Source organism: Crassostrea angulata, chromosome 10, assembly GCF_025612915.1.
Source record: "Crassostrea angulata isolate pt1a10 chromosome 10, ASM2561291v2, whole genome shotgun sequence".
In the NCBI taxonomy this organism is placed as follows: Eukaryota; Metazoa; Mollusca; class Bivalvia; order Ostreida; family Ostreidae; genus Magallana; species Magallana angulata.
The window spans coordinates 12,165,647-12,186,161 of NC_069120.1; the positions used below are offsets into that span (position 1 = coordinate 12,165,647).

General features: G+C 32.0%; 1 protein-coding gene across 3 annotated transcripts; it reads right to left on the reverse strand.

The window, feature by feature from the left end:
* Positions 1-262: 262 nt before the first annotated feature.
* On the reverse strand, positions 263-20,299 carry LOC128166087 (golgin subfamily A member 6-like protein 22). 3 transcript variants are annotated; one of them, XM_052831008.1, is made up of 15 exons: positions 20,168-20,299; positions 18,406-18,471; positions 16,726-16,893; positions 16,250-16,442; positions 15,902-16,010; positions 15,618-15,715; positions 15,001-15,080; positions 13,915-14,023; positions 13,479-13,576; positions 13,225-13,299; positions 12,986-13,086; positions 12,684-12,811; positions 9,372-9,527; positions 7,785-8,012; positions 263-2,371 (listed from the first exon to the last, which is right to left on the reverse strand). In XM_052831008.1, exons 3-15 carry the CDS (start codon positions 16,869-16,871, stop codon positions 2,219-2,221), a joined length of 1,674 nt encoding a protein of 557 aa, XP_052686968.1. In that variant the 5' UTR covers positions 16,872-16,893; positions 18,406-18,471; positions 20,168-20,299; the 3' UTR covers positions 263-2,218. The 3 variants fall into 3 exon arrangements, with proteins under 3 accessions (XP_052686968.1, XP_052686969.1, XP_052686970.1); XM_052831009.1 differs by lacking the exon at positions 15,001-15,080 and adding an exon at positions 15,148-15,227; XM_052831010.1 differs by having other exon boundaries at positions 20,185-20,256.
* Positions 20,300-20,515: the final 216 nt, after the last annotated feature.

Genomic DNA, 20,515 nt, shown 5'->3' on the forward strand with positions numbered 1-20,515 from the left:
CCTAAGTTCGAAGTCGTACAGTCGATATCTGTTTAAAACCGATGGAAATATTGATGCCAAAAGGAAAGAACAGCCAATTCATGCTGTTTAAATTATGTATCTTAGTGTAATAATCGAGTCAATGCAAAAATCACATTAAACATAACTAAACAAAATCTTTTCCCTTATATTGCATCATCTAATTTTGCTCTTAGGTTTTGTACAAATGTCAGATACACCACTGTTCACGATTCATCGGTATTCTTCAATAACGACATCATCGTAAGGTTGAGTCATTTTATTCATATTAAAGGTAAAATGTACGTATCAAGTCAAATGTATTAGAAATATATTAATCAAAAGATTGTTGTGTTCCATTTAATGCTCACATCCAAGAGTAACAAAAAAACTTTGACATAAATAAATCATAAAAACGTAATTACTGTGTTTTGTAAAACATCACAGATAACATTTGCCTTAAGAGTGAAGGCCCAAGACAGATCTAGTTTATGTTGGCACATGACACGGAGGCACGTACGAATTGAAAATATACAGACAAAAATCTCCATCAGCGTAAATCACAATACAGCTTTGTATACATACAGGAAAAGACTTCAAAAATATAGGTCCCTCTATGCATTCTTTTTGTAGATACAAAACTTACAAGATAAAAGACTTGTAAACACAAAGAAAAAAATGGATAATATTACTCGAGAATGACATGAATCAAATATTCTGCGAAGCAGACTGAATATAGCACAGACCATGGTAAAAAAAAAAAAGAAGCCAGAAAGATGTATGATTATTAAGACCAGCTCTGAGGTATTTTCAGCTACTAATAATACTGCGATCATAACAAACGTAATTTCACTCTGAAAATTTTAACCAGTACCACGTAAAGTTATGTGTATTTGAGATCCGTGCAAACATTTTCAATAGTTTTGTTTTTTACCATAAAAAACTAAATTTTGATGCTTAAAACTCTAAATTTTGTAATGCTAGTGTACTTTCAGAGATCTGAAAGATAAATACCAAATCCTTCCAGTAGCGTACAAATTCACATATCAGTCTGTCACCGGCTTGGCATCAACGTATCCAGGGTTTATGCCTTTGTAATACCTTACTATATATTCCACTATTGTCCTATACGGGACATATACCTAATCCAGAAAACATTTTAATGTCGTCTCCCTGGTGCATTTCATAGAGTTATATTAAGATCTGTTAACCCATCAAAATTCTCCCTGGCCAAAAATTACAAAAATTACGAAAACAGCCTTTTGAGACAAAAATGAATTGAGGTATACATGTATGTATAAAGTTTAAAGATTGAATTGAAAACGTTACAAACATGTATCCTTAGTTTGAATTCCAGGCCTGTTTAGCACCAAATTGGTTCCAAACATGTAAACACACAACTGCATAACTGACAGACAAACGGTCCAACTATTACAGTAATATCTCTACTTGAAGGTGTTTTTTCTCACAATTTTATCCTTCTCAATTTTCTTTCTCCATACACTTAGTTACAAATCTTTAAAACTTTGTATTCAGAGTTGGGCAACAAGCCTGCCAAACTGTCAAAGATCAAGTACATTTGTCACAAACAGACAATCCCTGCAACTCAAGTTCCCAACATTTCACACTCTCCTGTCAAAAAAGGTAATTATTTCAGTACAGCCATATAACAAAATTTACATGCTTTACAATTATAGCAAGATGTGGTGAATATAATACTTATATCATTAGCAGCGAAGTAGCATAATAATTAAGCAAACGTTTGTCAAATTTCAACATCTTCTCAAGATGGATATGTGTGAAACAGCACAACTTCTCACTTTGATCAATTTACAAAATTATATGCCTCTGAACTTGAAACTGATACTGGATTGAAATTCTGTTATGACTAGAAAGAAATTACCTTATACAGATTCTGTGCTCCTTCAGTAAAAATGTTATAAAATACTTATTGTTAGAATTTACATAATAAAAAACCTGCAAGATTTTGAACCATGCTTAAGTGAAATGGGTACATAAATTACACATAATGTTTTTTTCATACATCTGTTAAAACACTCAGATGACCCTGCACCTTTCAACAAAACACTTCTCTGACCCAGCCTTGTCTGCAGACAGTGGGGATACCATCCTAATGAAATTGTAAGCAAAATGCTTGCAGGACACTGTCACACTTTTGAATGAATCATGGGGCAGTCAATATACAGTTTCTAGCAGTATATCAGTAAGATTCAGTAGCTATATCTGTTTTGGCCCCTATTTTCAGGAGGCGGTTGTGCTCTCTTTCATGCTCGATCAAGATGTGTTTGTCCTCTTTCAAAATCTGTCGATGTTTCTGCAATTTCTCATAACTTTCCTCTCTCTGGGAATGCACCTGAAAAACAAAGGAACAGACTTAAATGTAACAATATTCAGAAGTAGGACAGGTACATTTGCCAAGTAGGTATGTCCAATATAGTTTGGGTTGTCAAAATTAAGTTACCAAGTACTAGTTTCAGCAGATCAAATAATACCGGAATCATTTAATAAGACTTTTTAAAAAAAAAAAAAGTAAACTTTTCATACGTTTAACACTGCATTACAAACAATTCTAAAAGGTATCAGAACATGCAGAGCTTTAAATATGTAGATCCACATTTCTTACTGTATATAGATCTATTTAAACAGTTCACAGACTGTATATAGCTATAGATTTGCTCCATATAATGTATCAAAACTCTGAGAACAAAAAAAACACACAAGAAATATTCCTTCAATGGGCTCAGATAACAAAATATTGTGTCACTACATAATTTCTTACAAACCCATATTAATGTCCTCAGTCTCATTCACTCAAACTTCTTATTCAGAAAGGATTTCCTTTTCAATTTCCTATTCAGTTAAAACTTTAATACCTCACTTTGAAGTTTTGATTTTCTTTGAAACTGTTAAAGTGGTACTTAACTTTTTTAATCTTTTATAAACATGATATAATCGCTAACTAAATACGTATGTGCTACAGAAAAATCAAGTTGAATGAAGGATATTGAAATTATGCTAATATATTGAAGCAAATTCTGAATGGATTGAGAAATTTATGGCTTTAAGTTGGCAGTGTGTCTTCAATGAATTAAAAATTTTATGAGGAAAGCCATATCACAAACAGTCACCATCGACAGAATCAAAATGAAGCAAATCCCAGTCAGCTAATTGTTCCGTGGCACTGTGTCATTTCTGGAACAATCTGACAATAACTGTTGATCTAACCATTTCCCTTCATAAATTTTCATCGAGTTCACAAAAAAGTGAGATAAACAATGTACTAGAATTATATGTTAGAGCAATTCATTTCTCAGTTTGAATGTGATTTAATGCAGTACATGTAAAACTTGCACACTTATTTTCATTTTTTTTTTAAATCAAAAATGCCTTTCCAAACTAATAGTTTAAACAGCATAAAATGCTATTAAACCCCATGTGTCCCTATAGACGGATGTCATTAGACCTTGTGTCTAGGTTCAGGGATAAGACTTGTAGGGTTAGGCAGGTTCTTATAGACTACACTTGCTGATAAGCTGTAATTGTCCATGTTTCTTGGGTACAGGGGGAAAGTACAGAGTTGTTACTGTGATCATTTCAAGTATGTGACCTGCTTTTCTATAGCTTGAGTGATCTTCTACAACTTGTTGCTGCCATAATCTATAAATTACAATACATTATACTGAGTTTATCACACTTCAGAACAAAATCCCCTCTTATCATAAATTTACAATTTCCAAGTTATTACCCACTTATTCTTCCAGTAAATGAATTAAACATCATAAATTACTCTAAATGTTTTAAAATAGGTTCACTGAAGATAAAGTTAAACCTTGGGATTTGTAAAAATCTTTTTACAAATAGTTTTTTGGCGTTTTATCAGTGCATACCATCTATATATTTCTTTATTCTTTTTTTTCCCCATTCCTTTTTGAAATTGTATATCTTTATACTGAAAAGTATCTTTTTTAAAACTCGAATAACAAAGAAAAACATATTTCTGAACAAATTTCCTTATTACTGATGATTTAATTTTACACGTCAGGATTATACCATCCACAATCAGCATTAAACAAAAAACAAAATCCCTTTGCTCTTCATCATCCCTTTGATTTTTTTTCTTGAAAGCCACAGTTTTATTACTTTATTAATATACAAATAAACCTGCCTTGACTTTGATGAGTGAGGAATTAGCTAGGAGATAAATCATAAATCATGTCATAAACTTCAATGGATGATTGCTTTTATTTCTGTCTAGGTGTGTTAAAAATATGAAGGGAAATGGCAACAATGATTTTTATTACTTTCTATATCAAGTCGCTTCAAAATTTACTTCAATCGCTTACATGCATGAAGATATTTAATATCAGAATGATTTAAAGAAATGTTTTACTTTTTTTTCTAAAATTGAAGCGATACAATCTGAAGGGAAATAAAGAAAAGTGCATGACTTCTCCCTTCGGAGATTGAGAAGCATTGGAAGGGTATGGCTGTTATATGTGTGTACAGCTCTACGCTGATGGTCGGCAATTATCACATCCTTCCCATATCCCTGAATAGTGGCAGGGATAATAAACCCCAGGTACTTTTAGTCCTGTGATCTCAATTTGGAAATGAGATTATATGCTGAATAAACACATCATTAGTTTTTGTATTTGTATATCTAAACGAAAAAATATTTCATAAAGGAAAATAGCAAAATGTAATTATCATTGCGGAGCTGGGAATCTTTTTAATCAATGGAATTTCTAACAAAAACAGTGATTATACATAACTTATCTCTATTTAATGTTTGCTGAATTTCTAGGTAATCCCCACCCTATAATTTAAACCACTTGACGCCATATGTAATTTGAATTTTAGATACAATTATGGTACAAGCAACTAACTTCTCCACTTATTTTGAGTTATTCCTAGGCTGATATCAAAAAAGAAGGGACAAAAACATGGGAAAAGGCATAAAAAATTCTGACATATTTATCATGGAAAACAGACTTATTCTTTCACATGTATTTACAAATAAGCTTTTTAACAAAGGTACCATATATATTAGATGCTCTGGAGAATATTGATAATCATTGAAATTCCCCACCCATTTAGAACCAATCAAGCTTAAGGTTATACAACGAAAAATTTCTACATGTATTAAATAATTGGAATGATGTATAACTGTGCCTTACTGTTTGTATATACAATCGAATTACACAAATGAGAGAGAGCATTGCTCAATCCTTTTGGCAGCATGTATATGTGATCAGATAAAAAAAAAAAAGAAAGAAAAAAAAAACTATGTGTGAAAATCATATATACAAGCACATGATAAGAGCTTTACATAAATCTCATGTTACTATCGCTCTCAACAGCACAGGTGCACTGCCAGTAGCAAAATAACGTAACAAAATAAAGAGACGATCTGAAATTCAATCACTTATTTAATTGTCTAATTATCATACATTTGAAAGTTGTGAAAAAGATGAATGAACGTTAAGTTTGTTTTCTTCACAGCAGTATACGGTTCATTATTATGGAAATATTCTGATCCCATGATTACGATCTCCGATGTTACACATTCAAGTTTTATGTTCTGTCACAAAGCCCACTGCTTTGTACGATACTTGATGAGATACTCCTAAACACCTGTTGTATCTTATTTTCAAGGCAGTTTCATTGTTATCTTGTGAAAAGTAGAAATAAAGTGATAATGAATTGATAAAAGAAGTTCTTGTCACCATTTGGAATACCTTTTCCAGCTCAGAATACAATATATTGTCATTCAATATTCATGCAAATTGTGTATTTACATTACATCTAAATCTGTGTCAACTGAAAATCCTTTTTATTTTTTTGTTTGTTTGTTAATTTGAAAAAAGTACACAAAGTAAGTCCGTAAAAAAAAACCCAACCACCCAAGTAATCAAAATACTAATAATGAGAATTCAAATAATTACATGAATAAAAAATAAAATGTAAATGATAATTAATTAGAGCCTTTTCAATATGTCATCTGTAGAAATTTTTATGTTCAATGAAAATTCTTTATAACAAAACTACTTAAATTTCAGTGTTAGTGATACCAAATAGAGAATCTTGATGAGAAAATGTAAATCTTGCCTTAAATTTAATTTATGTGACACTTTGCTTTTTATTCTTAGCACTCTGACAATAGTAAAATTGACTGTGTGTTAGGTTTTATGATATCCTTTAATAGATTTTGATACCAAAATCTTCACCTACTGTATAAATGCTTAGACATGGATACCACACATTTATGTACAAGCATTTTGTTCTGTTAAGAGAAGGGAGTATATAGCCATTGAGGACTTGATTTACTGTTGGTGAGAGGGGGATTAGATGTTCCCATCTCCCACAGTTAAACACAATGTACTCCCATATATCGTTGAAACATATATGGATATGGAAGCTGAAAAATTTCCAAAAATGCAGATAAAAAAGGTGTTTGTCCTGTTATTTCATGAACTTTAGAGACCCAAGTTGAATGTTATCATATTTAGCTGTATTTTCCCCCCATTCTTCAAACAACTTGAACATAGTTTTTTGATTGGACAAGATGGCGTGATATAGTATCTCATTGTGAAAGATCAGCTAAAAAATCATTAACAGTTCAACATAGGGCATAAGATAGAAATCACAGCATGAACACTGAAATTTAAGACTAAGCCTTGGCTAGTATCATATGTGCTAATTGTTATCCAATTTCAAAGAACCCCATAAAGATTTAATTAAAAAGTTTGTTTTTCCTTTAAAGCTAGAATTTGACACTTTCGTTCTGTAAACTCCAAATAACGTGAGACAGATACGTATGTCCAGGACTTTTGTATTGCTTCTATCACTTTGTGATCATGGCTTTATCAGAAAACCTGAGCTGATGGCTTCGATAACCCGGCTACTTGTGAAGTTCTTTTTTCAGCATGGACAATTACCCCCGTGGGGACTGCACTATTAGCACCCCCACAGGAAAAGAAGAACTTAAAAACACCAACCACAATGTCCATCATAGAGGTAGTATTTGCTTATTCCCAATTATTACCCTTAATCTAGAGTCCCCTGGTAACTTTCTATCCCCTGATTTTCATAAAGGGAGATAAAAAGGACAAAAGAGGACTCCTTTAATTACATAATATAACATTTCTTGCCTTGAAAAATGTACATTTTAAGAGATAATTAAACTTAAATGATCACTTAATGTGTTCAAATGCAGAATTTATGATAGTTTCTTCCAACATTTCTTACATATTGTTCTGAATTCTTTCCATGATGATTAACACAGACACAAGAGTCAATGGCACTTCATAAAAGTCTACAGAAGATTACCCCCATGTACTTGATCAACCCCGATACTACAGGCATATCACTGACTTCTACCGACTTCCAAATGGATTAACAAGAAACCAATAAGCCACACAACACAGAGCAGTAATCTCCAAGCAAATCACCACAGCAGGAACTTAATTCCACACTGATAAAGTTATTCCCTGTGGTATTTTGCTGTAAGTAACTAGCAATGTATTTGTATTAAATTATAAAAAAAAAACCCAGATTCTAACAGGCCCCCAAATTTTATTCCCATGCAGATTTTCATGTACATCTGTGATCTAATTTTCCTTGTATAATACATCCTTAACAATCAGTCAAAATTAAAAGGCTTTCAGTTTTGAATATTTTCTAAAATTCTGTGAAAAGTAACTTATCATATAAACACTTCTTATCAATGACTTGCAACATTCTTCTACGTGGTGTTTCAATCTCACCTTGTCTAGCTCAGCTTTTTCTCTGATGAGTGTCTGCTCAAGTTCCTTTTCTTCCTTGTGAGTCTGAGCGAGCTCATTTTTAACTCGGACAGCATTCTTCCTCTTGAGCTCAGCCAGTTGTTGTTGCATTCGTCTCACAGTTTGTTCTTGCTTTTGTCTCGCATACTCAGCATTTCTCATTTTATTGTACAGCGAGTGTTCCATCTCATCACCTTTTGTCACCATTTTCTGTTCAAATGATAAGGCCAAATAATACAGATGAACTGTAAACTAAACTTTGTTCACAACATTTTTATTTCGCAATTTACCAGTGGTTATACTTGGTTTGCAGAAACAAATTTTCTTGACTGAAGATTTAATCTAAACCAATGTTTCAAAGCAAAAAAAAATGTTCTTGCTTTAACCTTGTAAAAATGTTTTGGTTCACAGTATATATATTTTTTAGTCTAAAAAACTTTTCTCATTTACCTAACAATAATGAAATTTATTTTCAAACTGGACCAAAGAAATAGTTTGCATAGTTTGCACCAACATTTTTAATTTATATATATAGTGACCTGAATTCTTGCTAACTCTTAAAGTTCAACCATTTTTTATAAACTTTATAAAGCAGAATGATTCATGGATCAAATATTTTTATACAGCTTTAACTGCATTAACATTTTGAGTAACAATCAAAATATGTTGTGCCTTTGACAAGAAAAGCATGTGAATGTCCTTTATCATTATAGTGTTTAGTCGAGATTCAATTGAATTATTGAGCTTGAAAAGGACAGTTATGGATATTAACTTTGCTTAGAAGATGGTACCGAATATGGCAGTCACCGTTTCTAACGAATATTATTCCACATTTTTGTAGATCTATATCGTACAATGGGATATATGTGCAATTGACAATGTTTTATCAATTAGGAAATATTGACATTTTTGTTGAAAATCTGAAGGTTCAATCAAAATCCCTTATCTTTCAAAAACATTTAAATATGGGTACTGAACAATGGAGTGGTCATGCTGTGAAAATTAACAAATGGTATCCTTATGTCAAGAATATAAGAGCAAATTTCCCAACAATTAAAAAGAAATGCTGAATAATACCCTTTTCAAGTAAAAACATCTCTGGGTTAGAAAGCCTTTTTGTCCCATTTTTGTATTATTATTTTTTCCTCTGAAATTGTCAATCATTAGAGAATATTTGAATGGAGTTCTTGTTGAGACCACCTATGAAGATTATACAGGGCTGAAAATTTGTGAATAAGGATACCTTTACCCTGTACAAGTTTCTCCTTACAAAAGCCTCACCACATTCAAATCTTATATTTTTAAACAAACAACTGACCTTACTCTATTTCATTTTATAACTCCATAAAGAAATAAATATGGCCTTAACCCAGATTAAGCAGGTAGAGAAATGAGTGATATGGATTGCATGTAAAAACTTAAGAATCAAGACAACTTTTTTAAAAATCATATTTTTTCATAAATGTGATAACAAAAAGGATGCATTTCTTTGCACTTATACTCTCTCTCTCTCTCTCTCTCTCTCTCTCTCTCTCTCTCTCTCTCTCTCTCTCTCTCTCTCTCTCATACCTGGAAAAATTTGAGGGAATCTTCATGTTCTAAACGCTGCTTTTCAGTAAATCTTTTCTTAAACCTGGATTGGCAGACTTCTTCATGTTGAGCACCTTTTTCTTTTCTGGTTTTTAATGACGAATTCATTAGATGTATTCTTCTCAAATTATGAGTCTGAAATTTAAAAAGAAAATGTGATATGGAATTGTTCTTTTTAAAGGCATCTTTTTAAAGAATATTAAATGGTAAGCTAAAGTATCAAAAATTCTCAGCAGACAGACTAAGATCATTAAGTTGACATAAATGGTACTCTGAAATCTATAAATGAATGCAGTATAATTTCCAGAAATAGATTTATAGAAAAGAAAGATTTCAATTACAGTGTAATAACTGGTTATCATGCAGATACTTGTTTTGTTCAGAAACTTCAAATATTTGTAAATTTTGAGAAACTTTGATGAAATCCCATTCATCTTTTCTAAATGGATCTGAATCGGATTTTACTGATGACCTAAAATGTTTCTCTCAGTAAACAAGCACTTATCTAACACATAAAACCTTGGCATGTGAAAACGTTGAAATCATTTATTGAACCGTCTAATTCCACCTGAATTGTGAATGAATTTTCATTCTACATGATGACAATATCATCCTTGACTGTATTAAATAGGAAAGCTGCAGCAAGACGCTATACATGGGTAAGGCAACACAGAAATTGTCCTCATTTCAAAGTCATTTGTAGCAAAAGTGGGACCAAGTAAGGCTCAATATAAATTGTACATAAATGCAGTTGAGTGTAAATTAATTGCGAAATGAATTTGTCGAACATGAAGTTTTAAATCCTTTGCTTATCTGATGTTCAAGTCAGGGCAATATAAAACTGATTTTGTGCTTGTGAATGCCAGGTCTACATAGAAACCGACCACAAACCCTGAACAGAAAATTGTCAAAATAACAAACAAGCAACCCGTCCTGTTTTGTCATATCATCTCTGCCTAAATTGACATTAACACATGTTTTGTTACAAATTGAAGGAATGGTCACAAGAAATGATCAATTTTGTTATTTATTTTGTGTCAAGTTCTAAGTGCAACCTTGAGTGTAAAAGAGGTTATGTTATCAGCTTAAAAATGATATCTGGAAAATAATAAGAGGGGGTCAGTTTATAACAAAGACCTTTTAAATGAATTTTTTTTCAAACTCTCATTCAAAACCACTGTCAAATACCTCCTTTGAACCCTTGTACTATGGTATTACATACGTAAATTTGTTCTCATACACGTACTTACCGGTATCCTTAAAATAGTTAAAACTCCATTACAAGGTGGTGAACAATAAGTGTAGCATGCAAAAAGCTTGAATTTATGGACATAAATAAATCATTATTGGCTTATGGATTATTATCACGATCAGACATATCAAATAAATGCTAGTTTTTGCATTATAAATAATCATATACACATCATGTTTGTCATCTCTACCAATTAGCTATGACATCAAATTGTCAGGCATTGAACACAACAAAAATCTTAAATCTCTGATTACCAAAAATTCAGGCAATCATAGCCAAACACTTGCAGTAAGAGAAAGGGCCATGTGTGTAGGACCAAGCTTAATCTTCAAAGATTTCAGAGCCTTGACTGTTAGATGCCTTATCTAGACAAATGAGAGTAATTATCATTCACAGAAGTGTAGGTAGTCTGTCTAATGGACATCCATTTATGATTACCACCCGATAGAATTACAAAATCCACTGCACCTGTGGGCCGGCGAAAACACAACTTGACTTTTCATTTTACAGAGAAAAAAGAAGGAGATGGTACCTAGGATAATGAACAAAAGTTCCCAATGATCAGAAAGCCTTCGTGATTTGGACATGTGACTCCTTTTAACTCGGTGCTTTAACCCTGGTTTTAAATCTAAATGCACCAAATGCCTAATCCAGTCACACAGGGCTGCTAATTAGAGCTTTTGTGTGTCCCCGTTCATGGTCCATAGTACAACACAATTTCAAAGAGACCATACATCTGGGAAGTTTGCATTATTTATGTTTTCAACAAATTCAAGGTGAGACCGAAAAGTAACCAAATCAATGCTCTCCTTGACTAGTACCGGTACATTTTCTAATTATCACTATTATTATGAAATCTACACTGTGAATGACCACATTTAAAAAAACATTAAAGTTAAATATATCACAATCTAAACTCATGCTTAGAAACATTGAAGAGTGGTACATTAATGTACGAAAATCATCATTCACGTTCAGACAACATTTCATTAACATTTTACTTCCCCCATTACTGTACATTAAATGTGACTCAGGGTAACACGCTGTTATCAAATTCAGTTTTACAGAGGTGGGGGGTCTTGATGAATTCAGAAATAAACTTTCTAATTTGAGTTTCATTTTTTTCATTTTTTTATCATTTAATACACCATCATGAAATTACATGTCTTCATGCTAAAGAAAAAAGCATTCATGTTTAAACAATAACTGATTAATCTTAAAAAAGAGTGATTAAAGGGAATTTGAGCAACGTTTATCTGGATTCCTACACAATCCACCAGGAAAACAGATAATATAACACATTTTTACCTGTCATGGGTATAACTATACAGTAGACTAGCTACCAGTCATTCATTACTTCACTTTATTTAAATTAATACAGATGATAATCCAACATAACAGAAAATGCTGGACCTTCAGACCCAACACAATAATGTCATGCACAGTGGTACCTGGCTCCGTTGGCACCAGACTTTTACATTTCTACATTATAGACAGTTACAGAAGTATGTGCATGCCACCTCATTAACTTAATGAAAGATTGAACAGTTCAAATATAACAAGATATATAAATTTAAGATCTTTGGACCTCATGCAGTTATAATATGACATGCATAGTAATGGGAAATGTCAATTACCGGGCCGGAATATCCACACCATCTGTCCAAACCAATATATATTGATACATTTGTACATAATATCACATAGACATAAAATGGAATGCAATAAAAATGGTTACAACTGTTAGCAAATGTGCTGATAAAAAAACTAGATAGTAAGGAATATAGTTCTAAGTGCTTAAGGCAATGCAATTACAAGTAAATAAAAAAAAATTATTTCAACAATATTGGATAAAGCTATTCATGACCTCTGCGAGCAATGCTTTTGCTCACCCTTCTTAATATATTAACCAACCAATACTGAAATGGGATCTAAGGCAGTCCATCAGTTTTTATTTTCAAAGTTAAATTAGTACAGCATCTATTTCCAAAGTAATTATGAAATATATAACAATTTTACAAAGACATGGGCACACATACCTCCACATTTTTATCAATCTGTTTCGCTTTAAGGTCCATTTCTGCATATTCAGCGGCTTCATTTAACTGCTTCTGTATGCTAGAGTTGTCTACCAGTCGGAATTGAGTATCTGTTAGATGTCTTTGTTCTGTCAAAAAAATAAAAATATCACACGTTTACAAGATTTTGTTTCTGATATGAAAAGTTATGAAAATTTTCCAACATTCAAAAAAATGTTTCAAACGAGACGTACAACTTTGACAAAATTAAAGCCAGTCACAGATGAAGTCATATGGAGTGTTTCATGAAAGATAACTCTTACCGTCACGTTTCTTAATGTCGAGATGAGATTTATTAACAGCTAAGTCTGCACTGAGTTTTCGTTTAGTTGATTCTGCTGCTTTTGTATCTCCATCACTTCTCCTGTTAAAAAAACCCCAAAATATATGAATTATTTTCTACTGCAGACTGCAGAGCTTCAAGACGCTTAATCAGTAAGTCTTGGTGCTTATTGCATATTTATGACATGTCAAGGCAATTAAGGCATGTAAGTATACTTACATTAATTTATTTTCCACTGTTCTCTCAGCAGTCAAATCCTCTTGGATTTTATTAGTTTGATCCTTTCTTCTCTCTCTGCAATCAGATGACAGAAAAATAGTTATCAAAGGCAAAAATTTATATTTGATCTTTTCGAAAAAAAAAAACAACTGGCATTACTTCTAATCCTGTATACTTATTTAATCTAAAATTCATAATCAGCATCAAATTATAAAATATCTCTTGTAAACCTAAAATGTTAATTTTTACGGTACCTTTCTGTATCAAATTTTTGTTTTCTCCCTTTTTGGGCCTCCATGTTCAGCTTGATTGAAAGATCAGCTAACTCTTGCTTTAATCGAAACTGCTCCTCCTGTAGCAATGAAATAACGATCAATTTTAAATCATTATTACAGTACATGTATTACAGTCCTAGTACTTAATTATAAGTTAAGAAAAAGCTCTGTGAAATGATTAAAAGAAGCAATAACTTTTATTAATAATTGTCTAAAATATGACCAAAATAAAACAACTTCAAAATTAACCAGAATGAAATCTTTGTCTTAGACAAAAACAAATCAAATAATGTACGGTATTATAAAAACTATTTCATAATTATTCTCTTAACAAAAACATGCATACCTTAAGTAATATTATTCAAAATTTTTTTTAACCTATGCAGATTTAAAACATAAAATTGCTAAGGCATACCTCTTTCTTTTTCATTTTGACTTCGTAGTCGGTACTTAATCTCATAACCTCGGTCCTCTTCAGATCCAGCTCACTCATCTTGGCCTTGTATTGTCTGGACAAGTCAGACCTGAGGGAGCAGCCCAAAATAATACATGTACTCAACAAACAATACCGCAAACGATTGCCTTATTATACATGCACTTAATAATCAAATAATATCACAAATGATTGCTGTGTATGGTACAACCTTTAATCACATAAAAACTTAATGTAATTTTTATATGGTGCAGAATTCTTACTGATTTCTTTACATTAAAAGCATTAAATACTTTAATTATGCATGGATAATTGATATGATAATAGAGACTTTTTCATCAAACTGATAAATTGGATCAAAAAGGAATTCAGGTAATAATAGTATGTTGGTTACCAGCTAGAATATATGTGTACACAAATTTCAATGCTATTTTGGGGATATAACTACATGTTATAAAAACATGACTGTCTTTCATCATTTTCACTGCTAAGAAATTGATTGTTAAGCTATATGGTCTACAAGGGGTACAATCTCACATTAATATGATTCTATGCAACAGAGGTTGTTAGTCAAAATTCAGTTTAATTGGGAATACATGAAGGGCATGGTAAAATTCAATACCAATTTGATTTATATGCTATGAATAACATTGCTAGATTATTTAGACATTTCAACTCTTTTACAAATGCTTTTTACTCACTAGTAAAGTATAGCTGACTTATGTCATACTATATCAAACACTGCTAGGATTCTAACCTGCGTGATTTCTTGGTTTTGGTTTCTCTATCAATTTAAGATGATGAAAACGGATGAAATGGTGTAAGAGATAAGAGATTTCACAATTCATTGATTGTCATATAAATGATGTAAAATAGAAAATATGACACTTAACTGAGCAATGAAACATAAAGATGTATATATATTTTCACAAAAAATTATGAATCATATCTAAGAATAGATATACTACACCATTCAAAACTCTTTGGGAAGTGAATTAAGGTCTTGTGCCAAAAGTATAATATTTTTCTGTGGAAGACCTTCACCTTAAGTTGATATTACAAACTTACTTTGCAAGTTGATTTTTTCTATCCTGATCTTTGAAAGACTGGTAAGCATGTACATTATTCTGCGTACGAGTCTTTATTAACTGAAATTTCAATTGCATAATGACAATAGTTGTTAGTTAAAACATTGACATGCATTTGGACACTTACGAGTGCAGAAATGCCTTTCTACTCTCTCGTTTATACTCTTGATTTTGCATGACTGTTTTCATAGTCCGCTCTTTAGTCCTCTAGAAAGAAGAAACAAAAAAAACCATGCAAACAGAATTTTTTTTGGTTTGTTGACAGGTATATCATCCATTTTGGTAAATTGACAGCTGAAAAAAATGGGGACCAACCATCACAGACATACTTGTTTAAGTTCCAACCTTCTTGATAAAAAATATACTAAAGTCAGCTTTATAAAAGGGTTGCCCTCTTCCAATTCTGTAGTTAAAATATGGGTCAGTTAGCAAGGAAATAATTTTTTTTTTTTTAAATTGTATTGAATAGAAACTAGTAAAACACTTGGATTTCAAAACAAGATAATGCTAAGATTGTAAACAAAATATCTTGAGTTTGTACTTTTTGTCTGTCAGTAGGAAGAAAGCAAACTCCCATATTTTTACAGCTGAACTTACCTCCTCTTTCTTATGAATGTGGTCTCTTCTTAGCACAGTATATTTTTCCAGACCTTGACTAAGTTTCTTTTCCTCTGCCATCCTCTTCTTATTTATAGCTGTAAAATATCGAATGTTGTTTTCTCTACTTAGCATGTAAATGCTGGTGCAGTTTTGTACCCAATCCCTCCTCATTAAATTTTTTTCTCAGTTATTACAGTACTGTAAATATGTTCGAGGGGAAATAACAAAAAGGCAAAAATAATCCAGCATACAGTATAAGAGTATTACATAAAAGACCTCACCATTTTCAAAGTCCCTCAGAGTGTGTCTGACGGCCCGCTGGTTCTTTATGATATCACCCTCTGTTCTCTTCAGTTCTCTCTCCTCTTGCTTGTGTTGCCACATATGATCCTAAATAATACAGAGATTTAGGAATGATATTCAATTGCTGAAATTTTCTGTAATATTACGCATAAATCTTTATAACTAATAAACTTGACTTAAAAATATATCGATTACCTATAGTCATTCAAAATTTGAAAATATATACTTCCACGAGAAATAATGATTGCTACAGTGCCTGGATCATGTCATATATGTTCTCAATTAAACAAACATTAAAGAAGAAGCTGCAAGCATGTTGTATGTACCTCTATCACTTTAATTCTTCTGTCATAATCCTTTTTGTCTTGGTGAATACGGGAAGTAAGGGAGACCACTGAGGGTTGCCCAGCAACACTTGCTGCCCTCCGCCTTCCAGTGGCATCTTTTTTCAGAAGAAATGAATGAGAGTATCTGTTGGAATCCAAGAAGCCATCTGGCCCTACTTTTCTCTCCTGGTCTCTATAACAGAAATTCAAATCATTTGAATTATAGTACATGTACCAGTGATCAATTAAATGAAAGGAGTACATACAAAACAAATCAAAATTTAAGTTGAGAGAAGACTTCATTACTGAGCAAGCACACAAATATTCATGCATTCATTTTTACCAATTCATAATCTACAATTTATGTTTTCATCAAAGAAAAGACTGAGTCTCTTCATAATTAATTTTGATAAGTAAAAGATGTTTTATCATTTATTTACAAATGTATCATACAATCGATTAAACGACAAACATACTTGAGGAAAGCGGCATAATCCTTAGAAGTTGTTCTCTGAATGTCTTCGTCTCCTTTCAGTGGAGGAGCACTGCCTGGTCTGCAGATTGCATTGTATCTACTATGTATCAGAGCATTCCTCTCAAATGGGAGGTCTGTGAGAACCATCTTTTCCCTTTCTTAATTTGATCTAAAAATGAAAAATACCAGATGCAGGTTTTGATTATTTCTGTAGAATTCCTAATTACTGCGAGGAATTAATATCCGCGTAAAATCGCAAGAAACAAACCTCCCAGAAATAAAAATCTCGCATTTATTTTTCAGATATATGTAAACTAAATGAAACTACGCTAATAATTTGGTGTTCACGATTTTATATTCTCATGATTTGATGAAAACTGGTTGAAATGCGGAATTAAGTACTCGCATAAAATAAGGAATCTACAGTATGTCCATTATGTATTTAAAAAAAATATGTTACAATAAAACCATGTGATACTATTTCTGATTTAACATTCAATGAAACTGGTTTGTGGCAACGCACTTTGAAAAAATTACGCACTTTGAAAAAAAATTTCAAAGTGTGTTAAATTTTGGACAAAATCAATGCACTTTGAAAAAAATTTTCAAAGTGCGTTAAATTTTGGACCAAGTTAACCCACTTTGAAAATTTTTTTCTAAGTGCGTTATGAAGGTAAATCAACATTTTTTAGTATCGAAACTCTTAACGCACTTTGAAAAAATATTTTTATAATCACAATTTAAATAATTTTATTATCACAAATTCTGGAACTGAATTTCTAATTTGTTTATAGTATGACACTCGTGAATCTAATTTACTGTATTTAGTACAGGGATGGGGGGGGGGGGGGATGGGGGGGTTAACCAAATATACAGGTCAAATACCAGTGCATCATTTAATTGGTTACAAGAATAAGGTCCCTTGTCACTCATTTTGCTTCCAAAACATATGATATTCAGTAACTTTGGGTAAACATTTAAGATCGGAAAAAGAAATATGCTCTGTAAAAGTACATGCAGTGTTATTGAAAAAATGAGCTGGCCGAACAATAATTTCTTCATTGGTATGTTAAAGAATCTATGTGTTTCAATAGTAACCCTCTTTTCGTATTCTAATCAAATAAATCACTTCGATAAAATAATATTAACATTAACGAACATTAAATTATTATAAACTTAAAAATAAGCATTAGGATGTGGATTAATTTTCTCGCACTGATCTAAAAGATCATATTGTTTTTGATAAACAGAACTAAGGTATCCTTTTTCACATCATATTTGCAATAAGCCAGTTGAAATATCTTATACATTGATCTCCATTATTCATATCTATAATCATATTCGTTCTGGCATAGCCCAATATACTAGATAAGAAGTAAATTTGCTGCATACTCAAAAAAGGAAAATGCAGTTGCTAATAAGAGATGAAATTTATATCATATTTGGAAAATTCAAACCTCGCGAATTTAAACAATCATTGTATATAAAACTATCAACTATTTTGACTAAACCCTGAACATTTTTTTTCAAAGTGCATTAATATCGACAATATCAACGCACTTTGAAAAAATAAAATTTTTTCAAAGTGCCTTGACTTGGTCCCAAAATTAACACACTTTGAAAATTTTTTTCAAAGTGCGTTGTAACACTGGTTAATGTAAGTTAGAGGAATTAAACTCACCTAAATAAGAACTAACACTCCTTGGAATTGGCTGATCCTAGGGTAAAGTACTTAGTGAAGTGTAGCCTATAAAAAAGGAAGAAATGATATACATATGTTAAGAGAACTGAAAGAATTATTTGCACTTATAGAATTGTATAAGGGTTGTTTGGAAATTACTGAGACATTTACCTTTACTCCCTTGTGAAAAAAGATAAATCATTGAAATTTCACCAGAAAGTAAACCAGTATGTCTTTAATTAAAGTAAAAATTTTGAAGTTAATGATATCATTTGTTCATTCCTGGCAAGCTAACAAACTTGTCTACATCTAATGACCCTGAGCACTCAAAAATTACACTACTTCACTTTATATCAGTAGTAAAATATCCAAGAATTTTTTTGGAATCGAAAATTTGTAATGAATGTGTCAAAATTAAGATTATGTAGTCTATATAAGCACAAATTTTTGTGCACCGTAAATTGCAACTTTTGAACACATATGGAACGCTTGCAGGTCGGCCATCCAATTTTTTTCAGACTGGGAGCATCAGACCTGCAGCTTAAATGTAGGTGTAACAAGATGGGACAAATAATGATAGACCAGACTGGGATTAAACTTAGGCTCCTGAATCACTAGTCAGGTGCACTTCCAACTGAGCTATCTTGTGTCTTTGGTATATCCAGTCTGGTCCATCATTACTTTTCCCATCCTGTTACCGAATATCTGATTTTATTTGCGTGTCACAAAATTTGCAAAAATGGTGGAAATCTGTAACATTTTAGATTTGTGTCAGTCATTTTTTGCAATTTAATAAGTTTATTATAGAAAATGATAAAGAATTTAATTCTGCATATTCAATTATTTGCTATTTAAAAGAGTTCGTGAAAAATCGCAAAAGTTAGATCATCATGAAAATTACCAGATATATGGCATATCTGGTACTGTGCTAACCCCTGGAACTAACAGGTTAAAACTCCTGACAGGGGAAAGAACCTGGGAATGTTGATCTTTGAGGGCAAAAACCATTAATAAAGGGAGGAATGCGACAGTCAGACTGGTGGTTTAATCACTATTGCCAGATAGCTCAGCACCTGACTTGAGATTCAGAGGCCACAGGTTTGAATTCCAGTCATGAGTATCATTATTTTTCCCATCCAATTTCATTTGATCCTAATCACACACATGAAACAGAATAAGAGAATTAATGACAGACCAAACAGGGATTAACTAAAATGTACACTGGCCCCTGATTCTCTACATTAGATAGATGTTCTACCAACTGAGATATCAGACGCTGGTTATTGAGCTGGTCTGACCACCACAAAGGTAAAAACTGAAGACAATATCAATGTATCTACAAACAAATAAAACACCAAAACATCATAGAACTTTGCAAAAAACTTGAGTAAGTTAGATTCAAGAAATAGACTGTTCCTTGTTTGTTTTTCATGATCAACTTGTCAGAAACTTTGCTTATCTTTTACAAACAGTTCTGGAATGTTGAATATCATCTGGCATATCAAAAAGAATCAGACAATTTAGAATTGCTTCGTGTTGAAGGGGCATACATTCTACCCAAGGCTGATTATCAACCTTCGATATTAAATTTCATTATTTATCATTGATTTCAGAAATATTATTGGTGGTCAAAACTCAAAGTATCACAACAGCATCAATACCGACAAAAGGGCACCTGTTCAACAGTTCAAAGTGCTTCTCTAAAGTTTTACAAAATGCAAATTTCACACATACTTTGTAAATGTATAGCAATATAATCTACCTGTAAAACTGGCTTACAATGTCAACTCCATCAGCACGTACAGCTTGAAAGTCATCAAAGATTAAATATTGTCATTCATTCTCATACGTAGGCCGCCATTATTGTTGTCTAGGATACTCACGTCTCGAACGGTGAGAGTTGGGTAAGAAATAATTTTTTCATATTCAAAATTTTATACCGACGAATAAACAAATAGGAGAAATTCTTATTTCTTTATCAAGACATATATTTTAAAAAAAAAATTAAAAATCTTTGTAGAATAATTTCCCATAGAAACTATATTCATACGCATATTCCAGAATCTTTTTGTTATGGATTAATGCAAAGGTCTAATTTGTTTAGAACTGT

Excerpts from the sequence above, each read along its gene's own strand:
- LOC128166087 (XM_052831008.1), bottom strand. The coding sequence starts at position 16,871 with ATGGTTCTCACAGACCTCCCATTTGAGAGGAATGCTCTGATACATAGT. Across the intron at positions 16,443-16,725 it reads GATTATGCCGCTTTCCTCAA|AGACCAGGAGAGAAAAGTAG; the intron begins GTATGTTTGTCG and ends TTTCTGTTATAG. Across the intron at positions 8,013-9,371 it reads ATTCCCTCAAATTTTTCCAG|AAAATGGTGACAAAAGGTGA; the intron begins GTATGAGAGAGA and ends TCATTTGAACAG.